The following is a 24053-nucleotide window of genomic DNA, read 5'->3' on the forward strand; positions in this document are numbered from 1 at the left end:
AAAAAAAAAAAGAGTGGGATAGGGCTGAGTGGTGGGCTGGCAGTTAGAGGTCACAGGAACTGTATCAGAAACTGGGTCCAGAGTGGGCACTGAATTTCTTGTGGCAGAACATTCTCTTTCATCCCTTCTTTGTTAAGTGACAATATTTTAGGTTTACAGCTTTTCACACTGTGGTATCTTTGTAAATATTGTGATATTTTTACTGATCTCTTCTAGAAAAAGGACTTTACTGCAGGACCGTGCATTCCCGTCCTTATCGCTTACTGGCTCAGACTTTTATTTGTTTTTTTGCACAGAGATAGGAAGTGGTGTGTGGTGTTTGCCCATGCTTGCCCTGAAAGGTAAATCCAAAGGAAACTGACTTTATCTTGTGAAATTGAACTTGTACTACTATCTTTCCTTTCATTAAGACAAACAACTTTTAGCAAATCATAGATCCAATAGTATTTCTTCTGGTGTCCTGGCATCCATTTATTGTTAATATAATGAACTGTCCTAGTGCAATGTTTGGCCTGAGCTTTTTCTTCCATTTTTGAGATTGTTTTTATGTTTATCTTGATATAATTTTTTTCTAAGAGCAATTTACCTTAATGCTTTAAGTGTTGAACTCGAAATTAAAAGTTATCACAGTGAATCTTTCTGGGATAGTTCATGACCAAAGGGAAGAAGAAAAACAGGCCATGAAGTGGTATGTTAGAGTTTATATACTTGACTTCTCTACCTGCTTGTCCATGGGGACCTCATCTTGACTGGAGTTGGTTTTGAAATTTGTAGTTTCTCTTTTAGCCTTTCTGTTATTCCTACTGTTTATACCTGTGTGTTAAAGAGTGTTACATTTTCTTATTGGTCATTAGTGAACTGTTTTTTTCCTCATTTTTATGGGAAACATTTAATTTTCTCAAAATATTAAAGCTGTGCAGATGTTTAAAATAAAATTAAAAAGAGGCCGGGCATGGTGGTACATGCCTAACTAATTCCAGTACTTGGGAGGCAGAGGCAGGGGCATCTCTGTGAGTTCTAAAACATATATAATTAATTAATTAAAAGAATGATTAGTAAATAATTGGCTCTCATGTTTATTTTACTACACTTTAGTAGAAAAAAAAAAAAAGGTTACAACCAGGCATGGTGATACATGCCAATCCTATCGAGGCTAAGGAGGATTTTGATATAGTGGCCAAGCTGGGCTGCATATTAAGACCCTGTTTGTGGTACTAGAGAGGAAACCCACAGCCTCACTCATGCTAAGTAAGCATTCTCTCACTGAGCTACATTCCCAGCCCAAGTGAAGCTCTATCTCAAAAGCCAAAACAAAACTTGGCTACATAAAAATTAGACGTTATGCATTATAACAAAACTCCAATAAAACTTAAGAACAAAGTTGCTGGGCATAGTGGCACACGCTTTTAATCTGAGCACGTGGGAGACAGAGGCAGTCAGATCTCTTTGAGTTTGAGGCCAGCCTGGTCTACATAGTTACAGGACAGCAAGAGCTACATACAAAAAAAAAAAAAATTATTTTGCATTCATTTATTGTGAAGGCTGGCAGCAGTGTGCTGCAGCATGCTTGTGGAGGTCAGAGGGCAACTTGGAAGAGTTGGTTCTTAGTATGAAGTTTCTGGAAACTTGTAGTAGGACAGGCCCATAGGGTCGAGGAAATTGGCTCAGACCAATTGCCAAAGCATGCATATAATGTACTCCATATGAGCCAACCTGGAGTCTGCCTGAGGGCCTAGCAACAGGAGCTGTCAGGATTCCTGGTCATGCTGAGTTTGCCTGAGGGCCTAGCAACAGTCACTGTTGGTTCCTGATCAGTGTCAGAGTTCCTGATTGTGCCCAGTCAATGTGGGATGACCACACAGACTGGGTGCTGGGAGGACAGTATATAAGGCCTTCCCTGTTATTGAATAAATGAGTTTGTTATTCCCTTCAGTGGACTCCTGGTGTCTGTGTTATTGACGCTGCGCCTTCTCACCCCCCTCCCTAGAGGGAGCCATTAGAATCCAAGCAACAGAGACTGGACTACTAAGCCATCTTGCTTGTCCTACAAGGCTTTTTTAATTAAGATTTTAAGCAGGAGGATTAAGAGAAGAAAGGGCACAACGAAGTTTCTCAAAGAGACATCTTTAATACTTTGAAATTCTGAATCATGCTGAAAATAGTCAAAGTAACATTAAATGTTTTTAAAATACTCCATGGTGTTTATAAAGCTCAAGTTTGTACTACTCCATGTGGCTGCTTTTTGTCATGTTTAGCATTTTAATTTTGTGTTAGAATATACATAATGGGTAATGGGTGTAAGACGTATGCCATTCTCATATATGTGTGTAGTATATTTTGTTCCTGTTCCTAGACCCCTGCTACTCTCTTAACTGTGAGGAATAATCTGGCCTTGAACTTGTGATCCTCATAGTTCTGCCTTCTCAGTGTATGTGTAACAGCACAAGCCACCACAAACAGCGAGGTTTTTTTGTTTCGTTTTGTTTTGTTTTTGGTTTTTCGAGACAGGGTTTCTCTGTGTAGCTTTGGAGCCTGTCCTGGACTAGCTCTGTACACCAGGCTGGCCTCTAACTCACAGAGATCCACCTGCCTCTGCCTCCTGAGTGCTGGGATTACAGGTGTGCTCCACTACCACCCGACCTACAGCTAGTTTTAAGAGTTTCAAATTAGGAATTTTTTCAGCAAGGAAGAAATGGAGCATTGAAATTTTTTTGGATTGTTTTGTTTTGATGTATTTTTTAAATCACTGGAACAAAATTTAGGCTTTCCAGATAGGATAGTGGCAGACCTACAAGCCTGTTGTGAACAAAGAACAGCCGGATCAAAAATGGTAATCTCAGCACTCAGGAGGCAGAGGCAGGTGGATCTCTTGAGTTTAAGGCCAGTCTATCTACAGCTCTAGGGCAGCCAGAGCTACATCCAGAAACCATGTTTCAAACCACCCCCTCCAAATAAATAAATAATAAAGAGACTTGAAATAGAACAAGTTGAATACTTTCCTGACAGCCCCAAGGGCTTAGGTTCAATACTCAGTGACACGCACAGTGGGTGGGGTGGGGAGAGAGTGTGTGTGGGACGACTATCCCACCACTTTGAATGGGCAGGAGGATCAGGACCCCTCAGGTACACAGGGACTTCGAAGCCAATCTGAGATTTAGAGCTGCTCTGCCCTGGGTTCTCTTTAGACTGTCTCAAAAATAAACTGAACAACCTCCCCAGGGTCATATAAACAGTAACAACTGCTAGAAGAGAAGATTCTTCATGAAACTCCTGCAAGTTGCATAGGGAGTTCCTTGGATGCAGCTTTGGTGAGTGGTACCCATTCTGGAGTGGGCTTTTCGGGAATTCAACAGCTGTCTTGTCACCATGGGCCTGTAAGCAACCTCTGCTCACCCATGCAGCAGATAGCCTCAGAAAGCTCGCTGGTTAACAAAACAACCTACAACAGAGGTCTACAAGAAAAAACATTTTGATGTAGCTAGATGTAGTGGCTCATGCATTTAACTCCAGCATTCTGAAGGCAGACGTAGGTAGTTCTGAGTTCCAGGTCGTCCTTGTCTCCATAGTGCTACAAAGTGAAGACCCTGTTTCAAAGAAGCAAATAAAAGCAGGGCCGGAGAGATGGCTCAGCAGCTAAGAGCAACTGGCTGCTCTTCCAGAGGACCTGGGTTCAATTTTCAGCCCCCACATGTTGGCTCACAATTATCTGTAACTCTTCTGGCCTTCTTGGGCACCAGCCACACATTTGATGCACAGAGACACATGCTGGCAAGACACACTTCTAAAAGAAGTCAAAGAAAGTGAACCCACAAGGATCATTTCAACAGTGGGTATTGAATATGGAGACTAGCTATCCAGGTGATCATGAAGTGAAGGTGTGTTATAGCTCTGAGGGGAAAAGTATTCTGGCAGTCTGGAGCCAAGGAATATCACAAAGTCACTCTGCACAACTGAAGGAGACCCCACACACACACACACACACAGCAGAGGTTCTCTCCTGGGTCTTTGGATTAGGCACAAACCATAAACAAGCACCTGTTTTCGAAGAGAGATCCTTTATTAAGTGAGGAAGAAAAATTAAAGTGGCTGCTTTCTAACTCAGAAAACAGCAGCAAATGACCTTGCAGGTGTAACTTTGAAGGTGAGAAAATCTATCACCGCATCCTAGTCCATTCTTACACAAGGACCCTATAGGATGTGGTATATTTTGATTGGGCATATTAGGTGAACCAAATGGGGCTTTTGGTTGCTGGGCCTTGGTAGTCAGCCTCAGGAGGAGGAAGTGGGCAAATATGGGACGAGACCTTGATGGCCAGCGTTAGAGGTGTAATCTAATGGTTTTTATAGCAAGGCAGAGGGCATGGGAGAAGGGCAAACAAGGCCTGCTAGAGCCACATGCTCACGTGGACAAGAGCTCTATTGGGAGACACAAGAGGTGGCTGCCTCTGCTGGGGCAAGCAGCGGCAGCAGGGAGCTAACTGAGCAGGAGACAGGCTTATACAGGCTTTCTGGGGGGCAGGATTTTCAAGGGTGGGAATTGGTGTGATTTCCAGTCCTGAGCTTGGGGTGAGCCCCGGGGATTGGTGGGTTTTCAGAACCTGGAAGTGAGCTCCGACTTTTTACCCTACAGGAGAACACGGAAGCAATCGAAGCCTAACTGAGGATGTTAGGTAGGACACAAAAGGCCCGAGTGTTCAGGTTGACCATGACTAGAGTTGCTGATTCAAAAGGATAAGGGGTGTGCCCCACTCCATACTCAGGCTGTTAACTGAGTCCTTACAAGTCCCTCAAGCCTGTACAGTTCCTCACTCACGAGGGTGCCAAGAATTCCTCTTTGAAATTGCCTCCTTATAAAATTAAGCCCTTAGACATAATCATTACATTCCCAGTACTGCTAGCAGGATACACCCTAGAAATAACAGAGTCGGGCTCCTGGACAAGATCAGATGTCTCTCTTGAAAGGAGGGCACATGAACCAGTGGAAATGGAGCCTAGTGAAGGAACTCTCGAGGGTAAACCTGAATTATAGAGAATAAGGCTAGACTATGAGTAACAATTAGCAAGAGGCACTGCCATCAGGTCACCCGCACAGCTTAGAAGCAGACAGCTTGCTTCCCACCACGGGTGAGTGCTTAGCAGGCTTTGTTTTTAGAAATCTAAAAATCAATAGTTCTCAACCTGTGGGTTGAGACCCTTCTAGGGTTGAATGTCCCGTTTCACAGGGGTTGACTATTAATCCTGAAATACGCCAGAAAAAAAACAGTTCGACCATTTTGGCTGAATTTAAGCAAGCTTTTGTTAAAGATACTAAATACTGACCAAGATGGAATATGGCCAGGATCATCAACTGGAAACTTTCCAGGTAAGTGGTCCCAAGACACTGTTGGTGGAGCTTAATAATATGGGCAAAACCCACAGGCCACCATACTTTCCCATGAGGCTTTGCTGTCAGTTTCCAAGAACTACAATTCCTAGAATCTCAGGAAGTTACCGGGTCCTTGGGCAGGTGGGGCTTAATTTTGAATCTAACATTGACTAAGACCATCCAAGTATCAGATATTTATATTACAATTCATAACAGTAGCAAAATTACAGTTACGAGTAGCAACGAAAATAATTTTATGGCCGGGGTCACCACACATGAGGAACTGTATTAAGGGTCACAGCACTAGGAAGATTAGAACCACTGCTCTAAATCATTCCATATACTCCTCCTTGCACTCCTCAAGTTCATGGCCTCTTTCTTCATTAATTGTTCTTACATATATACATCTATGTATATACGTACATATTCCTAAATACAACCTATGCAGTCTATATAGTGTTATTTGAATTTTTCAGGGTTGACCATTTGGTATTGGATAACCAATTGGTGTGCTCTTCCTTGGGGAGACGATTGGCTCTCAGCATCCCCCAGCTGCCTGTGGTTCTCTGAAGGATTGAGACCTCCTGGGCATAAACACATATTTTTAAAATTTGGTGGCATATGCATTAACTTGTCCTTTGATATTGTACCTTAAATTCTGTTTTTGGTTTTGGTTTTGGTTTTCAACACAGGGTTTCTCTGTTTAGTCCTTGCTGTCCTGGAACTCACTCTGCAGACCAGGCTGGCCTCGAACTCAGAGATCCGACTGCCTCTGCCTCCTGAGTGCTGGGATTAAAGGTGTGCGCCACCACTGCCCAGCGTTGTACCTTAATTTCATGGCTGTGGTTTGTGCTTTTCTTCAGGACCTTGCACATGATTGTTAAATAAAAGCATTAATACAAAAGTTGAGAGCCTTTGAGATGTCTCAATGGGTAAAGTGGTTTGCCTGATGAATTTGATCTCTGGGACCCACAAGATAGAAGGAGAGAATCAATTCCTGGAAGCTGTCCTCTGACGTCACACCTATGCACATATACATGAGTGAATGCACATTATACATACACTACAATATACACAAGACACTACACAGTTTACACGAGACACTATGATATACGTGAGATGCTGCATGATATACATGAGATATTGCACAGTTTACACGAGACTGTATAATATAGACACTGCACAAGGTCAATTTCAGAACAACAAAGAGGTTGAGGTGCTTCTGTGTTAGTGCTGAGGATGAACCCAGGGCTTTATTCATTAATTCAGCTAACTACCACTGGGCTACCAATGCTCCAGAATAAAGTTAGTTTTTCTTTCAACGTTCTGGACCGTTTGTATTTATTTTTCTGTTTGAGTTCTTTTTGTTGAGATGTTGGTCTTTTTTTTCTCAATTTCCAGAGAATTATTTATACACTTGGAAAATTGACTTTTTCTCTGTAGTGAGTTACAAAAAATTTCCCCAGGAGAGTAAGACTCCCCATGCTCCTAGGAAAACATTGATTTTTCGGTCTATATCCATGGTAACAAGAACAGGTTATAGACCTAGCTAATCAATCAATGACAGCTTGGTTCATTGAATACACTCTGAGAACTGAATGAAAATTAGGACATGACCGCTCCAAGGTGTGGCTGAGGAGAAGGATTTTACTGTAGATACGAGGAGAGGACAGCCAGAGGCATCTGGAGGAGTCCAGACTGAACAGGGCCATGAGAGAAGGGGAGGGAGAGGAAGAGGAGAGAGAAGTGGGGGGAGGCAAAGAGAACCAAAAGAGCACATGGCTGCCAAAAGAGCAGGTTTATATACGAAAGAGAAGCTGGGGGGAGGGAAGGAAAGCCCCTAGGCTGAAGAGGTTTTGGGGGGAGGGGGGGAAGTGCTGGGCAGATCTACAGTTACTGAGTAAGCCTGGAAGCCAAGCATGCACTTTGGTATGCTAATGGACACCACAGTTAGATGACAGGTCTTGTAGTTACAGTTATTAGCTGCCATGTGGGTGCTGGGATTTGAACCTGGGTCCTTTGGGAAAGCAATCAGTGCCCTTCACTGCTGAACCACCTTTCTAGCCCCACAATAACACAATGTAATACTTTGCTTTATGAGAGTTGCCTTGGTCATGGTGTAACTTCACAGTAATAAAACAGTAACTAAGACGGAGAGTCATGAACCTTTGGGGACTAGGGGAGCAATGACAGACTGTGAGACAAACCATGACTCCTTTCATTGCTCAGGTACTTTGGTCATAGCACTGTAGCGGTGACGGATACACTAACCTTTATCCAGGTCTTATCATTACAGGGAGGGACTTCTCAAAACGGAGAAATTTGCTTTGTAATCATGTCCTCTAACATAATCATAGTCAATGGGAAAGTGCAGAAATCTGATGGGGGACTCTAATAATACTTTACCTTGCCCTTTCCCACTTTTTTCCTGCCTTAAACCTTTTAAGTCGTGGGATAGATGCTTGTTGAAATAGCTGAAGCTACAAAAGCTGTCTTGGAAACGTGCAAAAGGAAAAGAGATCAGTTCTGACTTCACTGAACAAGTCCATCTCTGCCTACCTTTTGATATTAAGTAAGAGAAGTAACTCTCTAATACTAAAGCCACTGTGTGTGTGTGTGTGTGTGTGTGTGTGTGTGTGTGTGTGTGTATGTGTTCTGAGGTAGGTTCTCACTTTGTAGCCCTGGCTGGTAATGAAGCTGGTCTTGAACTCAGATCTGTTCACTTCTGCTTCCTGAGTGTTAGGATTAAAGGCATGAGCTACCAAGTTCAGACAAGTTTTTTTGTTTTGGTTTGGTTTTGAGACAAGGTGCCACTATATAGCCTTGCTGGCCTGGAACCATATAGACCCTACTGGCCTGGTGCACACCTTTAATCTGTCATCTAGAAGCCAAGTGGCACCTTTCTCCCTGACTTCTGCCTCTTCCCCGGAAATGCTTAGGAAACCAGATCCTGCTAGGTTATGAGCCCTGTGGCAGGGGACAGGGGATGATTTCCAGAGAAGATGGTGACCAACACATCACCACAACATAGGGAGGAAGTCGGTGGTTACTTGGAGTCTGTCATTAGACGGCTCCTGTGTCTGTGTGCAGATGTACACATTTAAGTTCTCTGGGGGAAATTAACTGCAAGTCTCCCTTAGGGGTTCTGGTTCCTGAGGAGATACAAGTATGAAAACAACTATCTAATCGAGTGGCTGATAGCAAGCCTGCCCCCCACTGGAGCTCATGTATGCTAAGCTGGGCTTGGCCCTGCGGCCAAAGCTCAGGAAACTTCCTGTCGTGACCCTCAAACAGAAGGGCCTGCCTTCAGTAGAGATCCAGATACACCCAGATGAGATAATGGTGTCATCAGTACCCAGCACTTACAAAAGCTGTGGTACTTAGTGACTCCACCGTTACCGCACTGCAAATGAACTTGTTAGAACAAGAACAGCCATCTCTGACGTTAGTGCCCGGGGTCTCATCTGTCCCCAGAGTCCCACAAAACCATTCTCCCTCCCTCACAACTCATCTGTTCTGTCCTTGGCCTGCTGGAGGTGGCAACTGGCTTAGGAAAAGGGGACATTTAACTGTTTACTGAGGGCTTCGCAATAAAACACCCTATTGCGCCGGGCGGTGGTGGCGCACGCCTTTAATCCCAGCACTTGGGAGGCAGAGCCAGGTGGATCTCTGTGAGTTCGAGGCCAGCCTGGGCTACAGAGTGAGTTCCAGGAAAGGTGCAAAGCTACACAGAGAAACCCTGTCTCGAAAAAACAAACAAACAAACAAACAAACAAACAAACAAAAAACACCCTATTGCTATCCATGGGAATAAATACTTTAAAAAAAAAAATCATCATTTAAATATTTACGGCAGTTTGAATGAGAATGGCCTCCACAGGCCTGTATATTTGAAAGCTTGGTCCACAGTTGGTGTAACTGTTTGGGAAGGATTAGGAAGTGTAGCCTTGGAGGAGGGGTATCACTAGGGGTGGGCTGTGAGGTTTCAAAAGCCCAAACCATTCCCAGCTGACTCACGCCCGCGCCCTTGCCCGCTCCTCTGCCTGGTGGTTCTGTCTCAGGATGTAAGTTCCAGCTGCTGCTTCAGCACCATGCCTGCTGCCATACTCCATGATGGTCACGGACTCATCCTCTGAAACTGTAAGCCTCCAGTAAACTCTTCCACAAGTTGCCTTGTTATGTGTACGCACTCACACATACCACAGCAGGTGTATGGAGATCAGGGGACTTGTGGAAAGTGGTTCTCTCCTTCCACCATATGGGTTCAGGGATCAAATTCTGTCACCAGGCATGCATGGCAGCAAATGCCTTCACCCACTGAGCCATCTTGTCAGCCTGAGAATAAAATATTTTGATGGTAAAGTTAATTAATAATAATAATAATATAGGTGATTATTCACCATCCTACTCCATCCATGGTTTTATAACACCTTGTAATAAAAACTGGATTACAGAAAAGTAAAGTTATACTTATTAGTATATGACTTTGTAGGTTAAGAGTTATACTTAATTTTACAACTTGAACTCACCTGTCTTGCACCTATCTTAGGGTTTCTACTGCTGCAGTGAAACACCATAACCAAAAAGCAAGTTGGGGATGAAAGGGTTTATTTGGCTTACACTTCCATATTACTGTTCATCATCAAAAGAAGTCAGAACAGGAACTCACACAGGGCAGGAACCTGGAGGCAGGAGCTGACACAGAGGTCATGGAGGGGTGCTGCTTACTGGCTTGCTCCTCATGGCTTGCTCAGACTCCTTTCTTATAGAACCCAGGACCACCAGCCCAGGGGTGGAACCACCCACAATGGGCTGGGCCTTCCTGCATCAATCACTAATTAAGAGAATGGGCTACAGCCAGATCTTATGGAGGCATTTTCTCAATTGAGGTTCCCTCCTTTCCGATAACTCTAGTTTGTGTCAAGTTGATGTGAGACTAGCCGGTGCATCCCTGTCCCCCCTCCCCAGGTGTGAAGCCCTGAGGCTGCTCTTGACTTTGACCTCTTCTTTAGCCCGTGTCCCTCTACCTCTGTTTCGTGATTTTCTTTCTTCTCCGGAGCCACGTCCTTCCCTCTCTCCTGGAGGGCTTCCACGATCGGAGCTAATGGAGTCTTTAATGCGCTATCACCTCACCACGATGCAGCTGCGGCTTCTGCAAAGCTCTTCTGTTGGGAGAGTCACTCGGCTAAGGACCCCAAGCCACTCTCCATCCTCTTGCGTGGGTCTCTGTGTCTAGGCTCACAGACATGTCACCACACTCAGCACAGACCGTTTTAAGTGACCAGGGCGGCTGTCTTGTGACTGCCAATCTTTCGGATTGTCCAGAGGGGTTCCTCTAGCATCTTTTAACTCGTCCTGTATCTTCCTGTAATTTTTTCTAGTCTAAAAAGTAGAACTCATAAGTTTAACTGGTAACAGTTTTGCCAAGAATATGTCATGGGTGCTACTTGGCACTTCCTAACACATTCCATTAGGAATACAAAATATTGTCTTTTCTTTTTCTGAATGTGTGCTATTAGGGATTGAACGAGGGTCTTGCTCATGTGAGGAAAACAATCCATAGCTATCTTTAAAAAAACAGCAAAACTATCTTTTTTTTTTTCTTCGAGACAGGGTTTCTCTGTGTAGTTTTGATGCCTGTCCTGGATCTTGCTCTGTAGACCAGGCTGGCCTCCAACTCACAGAGATCCACCTGGCTCTGCCTCCCGATTGCTGGGATTAAAGGCATGCGCCACCACCCACCACCCGGTTGCAAAACTATCTTAATATAGGCTTTTGCCAGGGGTGTGCCTAAGCCTCCAGAGTACCTGGGACCACAGCTTGCACCACAATGCCAGGCTAAACTGTTCTAATGTTAGTAATGTTAAGTTCTATCGGTTGGTTAAAATGACGACTGCCAATTAGCCTTCTCCAACAGAAACTTTTTTTTTTTTAAGATTTATTTATTTATTTTGTATACAGCATGTATGACTACAGGTCAGAAGAGGACACCAGATCTCATTACAGATGGTTGTGAGCCACCATGTGGTTGCTGGGAATTGAACTCAGGACCTCTGGAAGAGCAGTCAGTGCTCTTAACCTCTGAGCCATCTCTCCAGCCCCCTCCAACAGAAAGTTAAAACCACAAGGAAGTTTTCTGGGTCCTTTAAAAATTTTTAAAGATTTTGTTTGATGTGTTTGACTGTTTTGCCTGCACATATTTTTGTGTATAACATGAGTGCCTGGTGCCCTCAGAGGTCAGAAGAGGGCATCGATCCCCTGGGACTGGAGTTATGGATGGTTGTGGCCAACCATGTGGGTGCTGGGAAATAAACCCAGGTCCTCTGCAAAAGCAGGAACTGCTCTTAACGGCTAAGCCATCTCTCTAGCCCCATGTTTTCTGACGTTTTATAAAATCAAACATAAACTGGCTATATAAACCAATAATTCTATATCTCACTATTCTCCTCCAGAGCAGTAAGACTTGTGGTCATACAGACACAAGTTCTTGTATGTGGCACTATAGTAGCTTTAATTCTTGAAAGACTAATATTTAATTGGGGCTAGAAGAGCATTGCAATGTACAAATACATGTCACAGTAAAGCACACTTGTATTCAAAAAGGGTGAGGCAAGGAGAATTTTATTTTTGAATCAGGGTCTTGGTATATAACTCCAAATTGACATGGAACTAGTAATCCTCCTGTCTCAGCTTCCTGGGATTTCACTTCCCGGGATTTGTGCCACCAAGCTTGCGACAAGAGGAATATATAAGGGTGGAATGCAAAGGATTACATGAAGTATTCTGGGACTATAATCACTGTCTACAAGTGTCTATTGTATGATGGCTTCGGTCTGAGGTTAAACAGACAGATGCTGGGCTAACATCCGCACTGGGGTATCAGCTGGAAGGTATAGTGGCCTTTGTGTACGGCTGTGTTTGCAGAAGTCTTCTGTGAACAGTTCTCGCTCTCCAGCCTATGCAAATGGGATTCTCTCCCTCATGATCTCTCAGCTTTGTTTATTCCTTATGAAGGAAGGCTTGACAAAAGTGACTGTAAGGCCGGGTGGTGGCGGCGGCGGCGGCGGCGGCGGCGGCGGCGGCGGCGGCGGCGGCGGCGGCGCACGCCTTTAATCCCAGCACTCGGGAGGCAGAGCCAGGCGGATCTCTGTGAGTTTGAGGCCAGCCTGGTCTCCAAAGTGAGTTCCAGGAAGGGTGCAAAGCTACACAGAGAAACCCTGTCTCGAAGACAAAAAAAACACAACACACACACACACACAAAACAAAACAAAAAAAAGCACTTGAAAAAAGAAGTGACTGTAATTCTGACAACTTTTACAATATCATTTTAAACATTTTTAACCTTTTTTTTTATTTTTTATGTGTATGAGTATTTTGCCTCTACCTATTTCTGTGTACCTCCTGTATGCAGTGCCTGAGGAGGCCAGGTATTGGATCCTCTGGTATTGGTATTTCAGATTGCTGTGAGCTCCCAATGGGTGCTGGGAATTGAATCTGGGTCTTCTAGAAGAGCAACTAGTGCTCTTAACTGCACAATATCAATGTTTAAATTTCATTTTGAGAGGTGGAAGTTTCTAGTGATTGTTTTCCTGGTATTAAAGAACCTGGAAAACTGTTACTCAGAAGGATTCTGGGTAAAAGGAGAACCAGAAAAAAGGGAAGTGGAGGAGAATTTCATCATGTTCACAGGGAAGTTTTATGAATGGAAAAGAGTCTGTTTGTTGCCTAATTAACATCAATCCCTCCTCCTCCTGTCTCCTTTTCAAGTACCACATTCTGGTGCTTTAAAGCACCTTCCTCCACAAAGCCATATGCTATACCAAACCAGTTACGTTTCTCTCCCACCCCCGGCCTAGGGACGGGCTCAGGAAGGGAGCTGTAACTCAGTTCAAACCAATGGACTCTGAAGGAAAGCCTCCAAAGAGACTTCTAGAAAACGGTCCCTTTGTTAGCAGGAGAGATGGCACTTCTTCTTCTGCCTGAGGTACCTCCATGTGGGGTTGCAAAGTGCGGCAGGCAGCCACCTGGCTATGAGCCTGGGACAACACTCACACAGACAGGCACGTCTGCAGAGTTAGCCTTGGAGCTGAAGCCCTGCAGCGCTGGGCATGAACTCTCCCCTCACTGTCCCTGCTGTTTGAGCCGGCTTGAGATGGACGTTCCTGATACAACACATCTGAATGCTGTAACGGAATGTGTACTCCACCTTTTTTTTTTCCCTAAGTGCTGGGATCAAACCAAATTCACAAGGGCCTTGTGAATGCTTCTCCTCCACTAAGTCCTAGTATTTGTTTCCGAGGGTGGCAACATTGGGTCTACCTAAAGACTGGCCAAGGGGATTGAACCCAGGCTGGCAGGCTGGGCCACGCGCTTTTATACGGAATCATCTCCCTAGCCTGACCCCAATAACAGAGATCTTTTTTTTTTTTTTTTTTATTTTTGGACTTCCTTTTTGCATTTGCTGTATTCCATCCCCCAATCTTGTTAGCTTATTCTTGTCTGGGTTCAAAGCCCAATTTTATTCCTTTTTCCTTTCTTCTCTGCCTGCCTTCCCTACATCTTTTTTCCCTTGATACAGTCTCACTACGTAGCCTTGGCTGGCCTGGAACTCACTCTGTAGACCAGGCTGTGATGTTATGAACTCACAGAGACCTACCTGCCTGCCTGTGCCAGGTTTTAAAGGAATCTTTCTCTTTCTTGATCTGGACTTTTTCTTTCTTTTCTTTTCTTTTCTTTCTTTTTTTTTTATTCTGAGACAGGGTTTCTCTGTACAGCCCTAGCTGTCTTGGAACTCATTCTGTAGCCCATGCTGGCCTCAAACTCAGAGATCCGCCTGCCTCTGCCTTCTGAGTGCTGGGATTAAAGGCAGAGCCACCACTGCCCAGCTTTGATCTGGACTTTTTGATCTACAACTTGAGGACCATCCAATTATATTGTGTCCTTTTTTTATTCCTATCTTTTTTTTAAAGATTTATTTATTTATTATGTATACAGTGTTCTGTCTGTATGTATACCTGAACACCAGAAGAGGGTGCCAATTCTGATTACAGATGGTTGTGAGCTACCATGTGGTTGCTGGGAATTGAACTCAGGACCTCTGGGAGAACAGTCAGTGCTCTTAACCTCTGAGCCATCTTTCCAATCCTTTTGTTCTATTTTTAAAAATAATTTCTTTCGTTTTATTTCATGTGTGTGGGTGTTCTGCTCTGCACGGAACACTTGTGTACCACATGTGTGTGGTGCCCAAGGAGGCTCTCAGATCTGCTGGGACTGGATGGAGTTCAGGCAGTTGTGAGCTGCACTGCAGTTGCTGGGAACTAAATCTGAGTCCTCTGCAAAAGGAACAAGTGCTCTTAACAGCTGAGCCATCTTTCCATCGTTTAACTTTTTTTGGGGGTGGGGTGGGGTGGGGTGGTGTTGAGACAGGGTTTTTCTGTGTAGCCGTTGCTGTCCTAGAACTTGCTATGTAGACCAGGTTGGCCTCCAACTCACAGAGATCCACCTGCCTCTGCTTCCCAAGTGCTGAATAAAAGATATTCTGAATAACTGAAACAATAAGTATTTAGAATTGTGCAGGTTACATACTATTATCTTTTTTTTTTTTTTTTTTTGGTTTTGAGTCAGGGTTTCTCTGTGTAGCTTTGTGCCTTTCCTGGAACTCACTCTGTAGCCCAGGCTGGCCTCGAACTCACCAAGATCCACCTGCCTCTGCCTCCCGAGTGAGTGCTGGGATTAAAGGCGTGCGCCACCACCACCACCCGGCAACATACTATTATCTTATTTAAAAACAAAGGATAAAAACCAAGCTAGACGTCTCTTTCATCATTGCCTCTCTCTTTCTTTTTTAGTTGCAATTATTATCAGTGTTTTCAGGACCATTTTTCAGTGTTCTCCTTATATATTTTATTTATTGTATCTACATATATACCTATCTTTGTTTTTTTTTAAAAAAAAAAAAAAACCCGACACTTCCTCATTTTTATCTTAAGAAAATAAGAATGACCCTTAGGGGAGACATACCGCGACATTTGTTGAAGGAAAACAGAGTGAACAATCATTTATTAAAGTCTCCTATGGATTGGTTCTTCCTCCCTCCCTCCCTCTTTCTTTCTCTCTCTCTTTCTCTCTTTTCTTTTTTTTTTCGAGACAGGGTTTCTCTGTGTAGCTTTGGAGCCTGTCCTGGAACTTCGTAGCCCTGGCTGGCCTCGAACTCACAGAGATCCACCTGCCTCTGCCTCCCGAGTGCTGGGATTAAAGGCGTGCGCCACCACCGCCCAGCGGACTGGTTCATTTTTGACTTATTTTTTTAATTTGCACTTTAGAATTGAAGAAACGCACTGATCTCAGAGAACCAAACAAAATACCTACTTAGATGTGAAACCCTGCGCGTAGCCTGAAGGTTTTGGTATTTCAGTTCTGAGGCTCCTTTCGTATCCTGGGCTCCCGCACGGTATTTAGGAGAGTTATCTTCGGAGCTCCAGGAAGGCACCCACCGTTTCAAAGAACGAGGGGCCAGCGGGGTAGCAAAGCGGGAACCACACCACGGCCGGGCGCCCGGCGGCTGGCGCAGACTACGCCTGCGCGAGTCGCGGGCAGGCGGGGGAGTGGGCGGAGCCTCGGGCCCGGCAGTGCGCCTGCGCGCAGCACGCAACGGGGGGGAGGGAGGCCCGTGCGTGCGTGCGTGTGTGTCTGTGTGTGTGTGTGTGTGTGTGCGTGCGTGTGTGTGTCTGTGTTGTTGTTCCGCGGCGGCGGCGGCGGCGGCGGCGGTAAGATGGCTGCCCACGGGGGCTCCGCGGCGTCGTCGGCGCTGAAGGGGTTAATCCAGCAGTTCACGGCCATCACCGGTAAGAGATGCGGGTACGGGAAGGTGCCGAGCGGCGGGGAGCGGGAGGCTGTCGGGGCCGATCCCCCCGCCCCGGCCTCACCTCACCTTCGTGCCTCCCTCCCTCGGGCGCTCCTGTCCTCTCTCCGGAGGAACCGGCGACGACGGCGTCCGGGGTCTGCGGCTCGGGCGGGAGGCTGCTCCCCGCGCCCCAGTCCCGCGCTTCCCCCCCTAGCCCCTCGGTCCGGTCTCCTCTCGGTGCCTTCGTCAGGGCCCCCACGCCCCCTGCCCGCCCGGATCCGGGGATGGGCCGAGTCCGCCGTCCCCGCGGCCGGGGACCCGCGGGCGGGAGGAGTAGGGGGCCGCACCCGGGCCACCGCCCTCTTCCTCCTTCATCCCCTTCTGGGGGGGACCCGTGCGGCCGGCGGACCAGGGGGTGCCGTGCGTCCCCTCACGCCGTCCTCTCTTCCCGGCCAGGTCATCGTCCCTCCGCCCCTGCCTGCCCTCCCCCTCGCCGGGCCCCCCGGAGCCTCGGCGGTGGCCCTGGCGAGCGAGGGCCTTCTCGCCTTAACGGCGAGGCCGGGGGGTTCGGCCGCGCCTTCACATATCCCGGGGGACTTGCCGCCAGGAACGAGGGGTGCGGAGGGGTACCTTACGGACGGAGGGTTTAAGATAGGAATCAGAGGGGGGAACCCCTAAGCTTAATGGGGGGCGGGAGGCCTAGAGTAATCCTGGGTGGCCTTTTCCACATCCTCATAATAAAATCAAAGATCGAGACGATGGCGCCTGAGCGTTTGCTGATAAAATAGGGATGGCGGCAGAAACTTCTTGCCGAGAAATCTGTTTCTGGGTGCCAGTATCCGCGAAACCTTAGGCCTAGGTTTTTCTTTCCCTCCGGACCCCGACGAAGGGCAGACGCAGGTTCTCTTAGCGCGGAGGAAAGGCTCTAAGCCATTCTATGAAGGCGCTGTGTCTTGTTTCTCTCTGATGGTGCTCAACTTTTTTTTGCATGAGTTATTAGAGGGCGGAGCAAATGATGAAGTTCTCTGTGGAGTGATTTGAGAGAGGAGTACTCCATGTGCCTGAGTGTGATTTTGCTGTTCTAGTTTGTCATTTTGGAAAAGAGGTCAGAAAGTTAGTTCTCGCTCTCAGCAGGGCTATCTTTTCTTTGGTGATAATTTGTTAGATGTGGAGAATATTTCTGGTTTATGTTTGACGTGTCAGATCTGTAAGACATGGTATTTTTAACCAATACACGTTGTTTGCAGTTTTAAAATTGAAACTAGTTTTGTTTTTTGATCTGAAACGATAATTAGGTGGTTGATGCATTGTTTTTTTGTCTTGTCACATGAAGTATATCAAAGCTGGTAAAATAAGATTTGTAATAAAATTGAGGTGAAAAGTAAGATAACTGAAAATATTGTTAAGCTTTGTGGTCAGATTATTGTAATTCTATATGGATTTCCTAGTGTCCAACATTATGGAAAGAAATTAGATTTCTGTGTATAGATGTTAATACTGCTGCATTGTTTGCATAGAAAAATCTATCGAGTCACACAGAGAAATATTACTTATCTTTCTCTGGGTTTCCTAGAGATAGTTTAAGTGCTGTTTAATTTTAGGTTATTGGGCAGATTGCTACCATTTCATTTTCTTCTTTCAGAAACTCAATTGTCATATCCCCCCCCCCCCCCCAGAAAGGGTTTCTCTGTGTTGTTTTGGTGCCTGCACTGGATCTCACTCTGTAGACCAGGTTGGCCTCGAACTCACAGATCTGCCTGCCTCTGCCTCCCGAGGGCTGGGATTAAAGGCCTGCGCCACCACCGTCCAGCGAGAAACTTAAATGTTTTAACCTCACATTGTTTCTTGTGCAACATTTTCAAAACATATACATAGAAACCAGAATATGCTAAAATAAATAAGACTCAATTGCTTTAATACTATTTTTGTCTGCCAGTCTTGTTTCTGGCCTAAGCCTCTGTGTTGCTGGATCATATTGGAGTCCCCTGGTACATAGTGGTTTCTGAAAGTCTACAGAAGAAAAAATTCCTTTTGTGGGGCAGGTTCTGACTTTATAGTTCAGACTGGCTTGAATTCTCTTGCCTTGGCCTCTGTCTGCTGCATTTACAGGCATAAGCCACTATGCCTGGCTCTTTAGACTATTAATTTCTTTCTTTTTTCTTTTCTTTTTTGTGCTGAGGATTAAACTCAAGGTATTGAATATGTTAAGTACCCACTGCCACTGAGCTGTACTCAAAGCCCCCTAAAAGTTACAAATATTTTGGGGGAGTCATTTGTGGGGAGTGAATGCTGAATGCTGTTATGCTTCTGAGCTACAATGTCAACCAGACTATAGACTAATTTATTTTTTTCCCTTTTTTCTTTTCTTTTTTTAAGATTTATTTATTTATTATGTGTACAGAAGAGGGTGCCAGATCTCATTACAGATGGTAGTGAGCCACCATGTGGTTGCTGGGAATTGAACTCAGGACCTCTGGAAGAGCAGTTGGTGCTCTTAACCACTGAGCCATCTCTCCAGCCCCTTTTTTTCTTTTTTTGAGACAGAGTCTCACCATATGTCTCCTGACTTAGGTGGATTAGGCTGGCATTCAACAGAGAGATCTGCCTGCTTCTGCCTCTGCTTCACCAGAGTTGTATACCAGCCAGGCTTTGAATTTCTATGGATGAATTTCAGGACTCTTTAGAAGATTGTGATGAACTATTTGAAACTTGATTAAACCTGATGTAGTGATAAGCAATTAGTTCTACTTAGGTTGAGGCAGGAAATCTTTGTTTTGTTTTGTTTTTGAGTCAGAGTCTCTTTGTCAAGTCCTGGATATCCTGGAACTCATTATATAGACCAGGCTGGCCTTAAACTCACAGAGATCCTTCTGCCTCTGCCTCCAAGTGCTGGAGTCGAAGGTTTGTGCCACCATGTCCAGCTTGAGGAAGATCTTGATCCTGTGTGACGTAGTGAGACCCCTTCTTAAGAAAAAAGAAGGCAGGCCCACGTGATGGCTTACAACCATCTATAACTCCAGTCTAAGGGAATCCAACACCCTCTTCTGGCCTCTGATGGGACCAGGAATGTATATGTTTTGTGAGCAGACATACATATAGACAAAACATTCATACACATAAATTAAAAATGAATAAATCTTCAAAAATTATTCAAAAGATTATGACACTATGAAGTAGTTTTTGGGGAAAATGGAAGGCATTACTTCTCCAGTATCACCACAGCAGTATTATGTATTTTACATATTCTTCCTCACTGTGTATCCCAGCCTGGCCTGGTACTTATAGTCATGCTGCTTCTTCCTCTCAAGTCTGGGACAAATGCTTTATATACGTTTAAATATTTGACGCTGTACACTATGGATCATGGTATATGTATGTAATACAGATTCCAGACAACTTCACTTAACAATTACATCTTAAATAGTTTGGCAGTCTTTGATGTGAACTTATGAAGAGGCTACCTTCGTGTCTAAGGCTAGGTAAGAAAACTAGGGTGAGTGAGATGGCTCAGCAGGTAAAAGGTGCCTACTTACCTTTCCATTCCCTACATGGTGGGTGGGAGAGGAGCTCTCCTCTGTGTACACCACTGTGCACAAGTGCGCAGATACACACCCACACCCCCCTTCACATTCTTTCTCTAAATGAGGTAAAAAAGAGAAAAGTAAGAAAATTAGTCCTACTAAATTTTGTTATTTTTGTTTTGAGACAGGGTTTTGTGTAGCCTAGGCTGGCCTCAAATGCATCACAAGGACATTATCTTGAACTCCTACTTTTCCTGTCTTCACTTCCCAAATGTTGGAATTAGGGTTGTGTGCTACCACAACTAATTTATGCCATGTTGGTACTTGAACCAGGCTTTTGTGCATGCTTGAGAATCACTGACAATTGATATACATCCTCTATTTCCCCCCCCCCCCCAGGCAGGGTTTCTCTGTAGTTTTGCGCCTTTCTTGGAACTCACTTGGTAGTCCAGGCTGGCCTCTAACTCACAGAGATCCGCCTGCCTCTGCCTCCCGAGTGCTGGGATTAAAGGTGGTTGCCACCACCGCCCGGCAACATCCTCTATCCTTGATATTTAAAATAATAAAGCCAGACATAGTGGCACATACTTATAATCTCAGCATTTGTTCATGGCTGCCTTCTGTTATGTAGTGAGTTCAAGGTCACTCTGGGCCGAATAAGACCCTCAAGAAAACCAACAAACCAAAAAATAAAAGACCAGGTGAAAATACTAGCAATCAACAAATAAGGATAAATGAGCCTGGAGGTGGTGGCGCTCACCTTTAATCCCAGCACTCGGGAGGCAGGGCAGGTAGAGCTCTGAGTTCCAGGCCAGCCTGGTCTACAGAGTGTGTTCCAGGGCAGCCTGGGCTACACAGAGACACCCTAAGTTGAACACCCCCTTAAAGGAAAGAAAAAAGTTCAGTGCTGCATAGTGAGACTTGTCTTTAAAAAGGGCTTGGAGGGTTCTCTTCCAGAGAACCTGGGTTTTATTCCCAGCACTCACCTGTCACTTACGGCTGGCCATCTGTAACTCCAGTTCCACAGGATCTGACACTCTTCTGACCCTTTAAGGCACTAAGCATGCACATGGTATACAGACATGCATACAGGCAAAACACCCCATACATACAAGTTTTTTTGTTTTTGTTTTTGTTTTTGAGACAGAGTCTCTATATAGCCTTTGCAATCCTGGAACTCACTATGTAGACCAGGCTGTCTTTCAGCATCACAAGGATCTACCTGCCTCTGCTTCAAAAGTGCTGGGATTAAAGTCATGTGTCACCATGCCCAGCCCTGTAATAAACTTAAAAAACTGGAGGCTGAGAAGAATGTAAGAAGCTTTTAAAATTATTTACTTATGTATGTTTATGTACATGCCTGTATTTGTGTCTGGAAGGCAGAAGAGGGTGTCACGATTCCCCTGGGGCTCAAGTTAGGTTGTTGTGAGACTCATGATATGTATCGGTGGTGGGAACCAAACTCCAGTTCTCTGCAAGAGAGCAATAGTGCCTTACCTTCAAAGCCTTCTCTCCAACCACAGAGATTTTCATAGAGTTTTCTGCATGATAGGTATTTGTCTAGTTCAAAAAGTTATAGACTCCCATTGTAGAAGAGACCTTAGTTTACTGTTTCTCTAAAATTTTTGAATGAATGGTTTATTAGCATTATTATTTGAGATGGGATCTTACTATGTGGTCCTGGCTGTCCTGTACCTCGCTATTACATCAGACTGCCTTTGAACTCAGAGATCTGCCCAAGTGTTGGGAGTACAACATCACACCTGGTCTGGCTATTTATTAGAACATTAGAAATATTGCTGTGGGGGTTGGGGATTTAGCTCAGTGGTGCAAGCACAGGGCCCTGGGGTCGGTCCTCAGCCCTGAAAAAAAAGGAAACATTGGTGTGTGTAGTATTTGGCTTTATGATCAATTTCCATTTCTATTTTCTGCTTATTTCTCTTGGATTGATATTAAACTGTATTTGAGAGCATTAGGTAAGGAAACATTGCCATGATCTAGGTATTAAAGGAAAACCCCTGGAATTTTAGTAACAATTTCAAAAGATGGTAATAAATTTTGATAAAACAATTCAGGTGGGCCGGGCGGTGGTGGCCCACGCCTTTAATCCCAGCACTTGGGAGGCAGAGCCAGGCGGATCTCTGTGAGTTCGAGGCCAGCCTGGGCTACCAAGTGAGCTCCAGGAAAGGCGCAAAGCTACACAGAGAAACCCTGTCTCAAAAAACCAAAAAAAAAAAAAAAAAAAAAATTCAGGTGCCAGGCATGGTGTCTCATACCTTTAATCTTGGCACTTGGGAAGCTGAGGCAAGCGGGTCTGAATTCCAGACCCGCCATGATTACAGGATGACACCTTGTGTCAAAAAAAACCAACCCAGCCGGGCGGTGGTGGCGCACGCCTTTAATCCCAGCACTCGGGAGGCAGAGCCAGGCGGATCTCTGTGAGTTCGAGGCCAGCCTGGGCTACCAAGTGAGTTCCAGGAAAGGCGCAAAGCTACACAGAGAAACCCTGTCTGGAAAAACCAAAAAAAAAAAAAAAAAAAACCAACCCAAAAGCTAATGTGAAAACACAGGAAGGGATACAGAGACTTCCCAGAAGAAAGAATTTTCTACCTGAACCTGGAAGACATTTCTGACAGGAAGAACAAGTGGAAAGGCTTGGAGATAAGAGGGCGAGCACACAGTGAGAGAAGAGACAGTAGGTCTAGGGAGTTGGTGAGGATTCCAAAAGAATATGAGAGATGCAGTGAGTGCAGCTAAGAGCCATTTCAGGGAATCTTGGCAATTATGTGCTTGGGCTTTTTAAACAAAGAGCTTCTTTGCTCCAGTGGAGAAGAGATACTCCAGACACCTGTTGGATAATGCAAGAAAGTCTGTAGTAAGGAAGCAGAGAAAAGTGAACTTCAAAAGATAAAGAAATCTGGGAGTCAGAATGCAGTTTACGATCTAGTTTGGATATCTAGATATATAAAAGTACTGTTCATGAAGGTATGGGGTTGTAGAAGAGGTTTGGGACAGGTTAGGTTCAGTTTTGGATAAGTAGGGGCTGCCAGTAGGTATTTCAAATGGAGCTGTTTAGTAAGTCAGTGAATTCTTGGGTCTATAGGGAAGATAGTCTGCCATATTGGTTGCTGATGAGATAAGGCTCTAAATAAAACGATAAGAAAGACATTTTAAAGGAGAGAAGCATGTGAGGAAATGTAGGCTCTGGGGCATAAAACACCTGGGGAAACTACAGAGAAGACTAAACCAGAGATCTAGGAGTGAAGTCAGGAGTGTGGTGGGGTATCAGACATCAGATAAGCTCTGCAGGAAATGAGAACTCATGGAGTTGTGCTGGAAATGGGTTACATGCCTGGAATCCGGCATTCTGGAGGGCTGAAATAGGAGGATGGCTGCTAGTTTGTAGCCACTTGGCTCAGTAGCCAGTACCAGGTTATCTGGGATTACATAGTGAGACTTTGGCTCCAGTAGAACAAACAAACAAACAGGTAGATAGCTCATTTGTGAAAGAACTTGCTTCATAAGTATGAGGAGCTGAGTTCCATCCTCAGAATCTAGGAAGTAGGTAAAAAAACGTGGACATGCTTGTTAGCACAGGGATGGGAAGACAGATAGGCAGATCCCTGGGGCTTGCTGGCCAGCCAGCCTCCCCCTCTAAGCTAACCAGTGAGTCTAGTGAGTCCCTGTTTCAAAAACAAAACAACAACAAAACCAGGCTCCCACAGAAGATCAGAACCTAAAGTTGACCTCTGGCTTCCACATACATTCATATCACTCCTCTTTTTTTCCCCTCTCACTAGAAAAGAAAGAAAATAATAGGTTTTGTTGTTGTTAAGAGTCTGGAAGATAGCCGGGTGGTGGCGGCGGCGCATGACTTTAATCCCAGCACCTCTGGAAGATCTTAGAAAATCTTGATCCATTTCTACATTACATAAACAAAACTATTCAGAGAAGTGAACTGACTTGGGTTTTATATGCCTAGATCAGTTTTTTGTTTTTGTTTTTCTAGACAGGGTTTCTCTGTGTACTTTTGGTGCCTGTCCTGGATCTCATTCTGTAGATCTCATTCTGTAGGCTTGCCTCAAACTCACAGAGATCTGCCTACCTCTGCCTCCTGAGCGCTGAAATTAAAGGCATGTGCCACCACCGCCAGGCACCTAGATCAGTTTTGAGACAGGGTTTTACTATTTTGCCCAGGCTGGCCTTGAACTTTTTATGTAGTTGAGGCTGGCTTCAAACTTATCTTCCTGCCTTAGCCTCCTGAATAGTTAGTCTTAGTCTGTGCTACCATGTCCAGCTAGTTCTGTAAGTTTGTTTGAGGGGG

General features: G+C 44.9%; 2 protein-coding genes across 3 annotated transcripts in view; both read left to right on the forward strand.

The window, feature by feature from the left end:
- Positions 1-1937, forward strand: part of Rnf168 (ring finger protein 168) — a 28679-nt gene extending 26742 nt beyond the window's left edge. For both annotated transcript variants that reach the window (XM_076548770.1, XM_076548769.1), the window contains one exon: positions 13-1937. The gene's annotated coding sequence lies outside the window, so the exon portion shown is untranslated. The remainder of the gene's footprint in view (positions 1-12) is intronic.
- Positions 1938-16000: 14063 nt separating this feature from the next.
- The window catches only part of Ubxn7 (UBX domain protein 7), a 61444-nt gene continuing 53391 nt past the window's right edge, over positions 16001-24053 (forward strand). Inside the window, exon 1 of the mRNA XM_006974509.4 lies at positions 16001-16209. Coding sequence (XP_006974571.1) covers positions 16137-16209 — 73 coding nt within the window. The 5' untranslated portion in view covers positions 16001-16136. The remainder of the gene's footprint in view (positions 16210-24053) is intronic.

The sequence above is a fragment of the Peromyscus maniculatus genome, chromosome 12 (genome assembly GCF_049852395.1).
Source record: "Peromyscus maniculatus bairdii isolate BWxNUB_F1_BW_parent chromosome 12, HU_Pman_BW_mat_3.1, whole genome shotgun sequence".
Taxonomy (NCBI): Eukaryota; Metazoa; Chordata; class Mammalia; order Rodentia; family Cricetidae; genus Peromyscus; species Peromyscus maniculatus.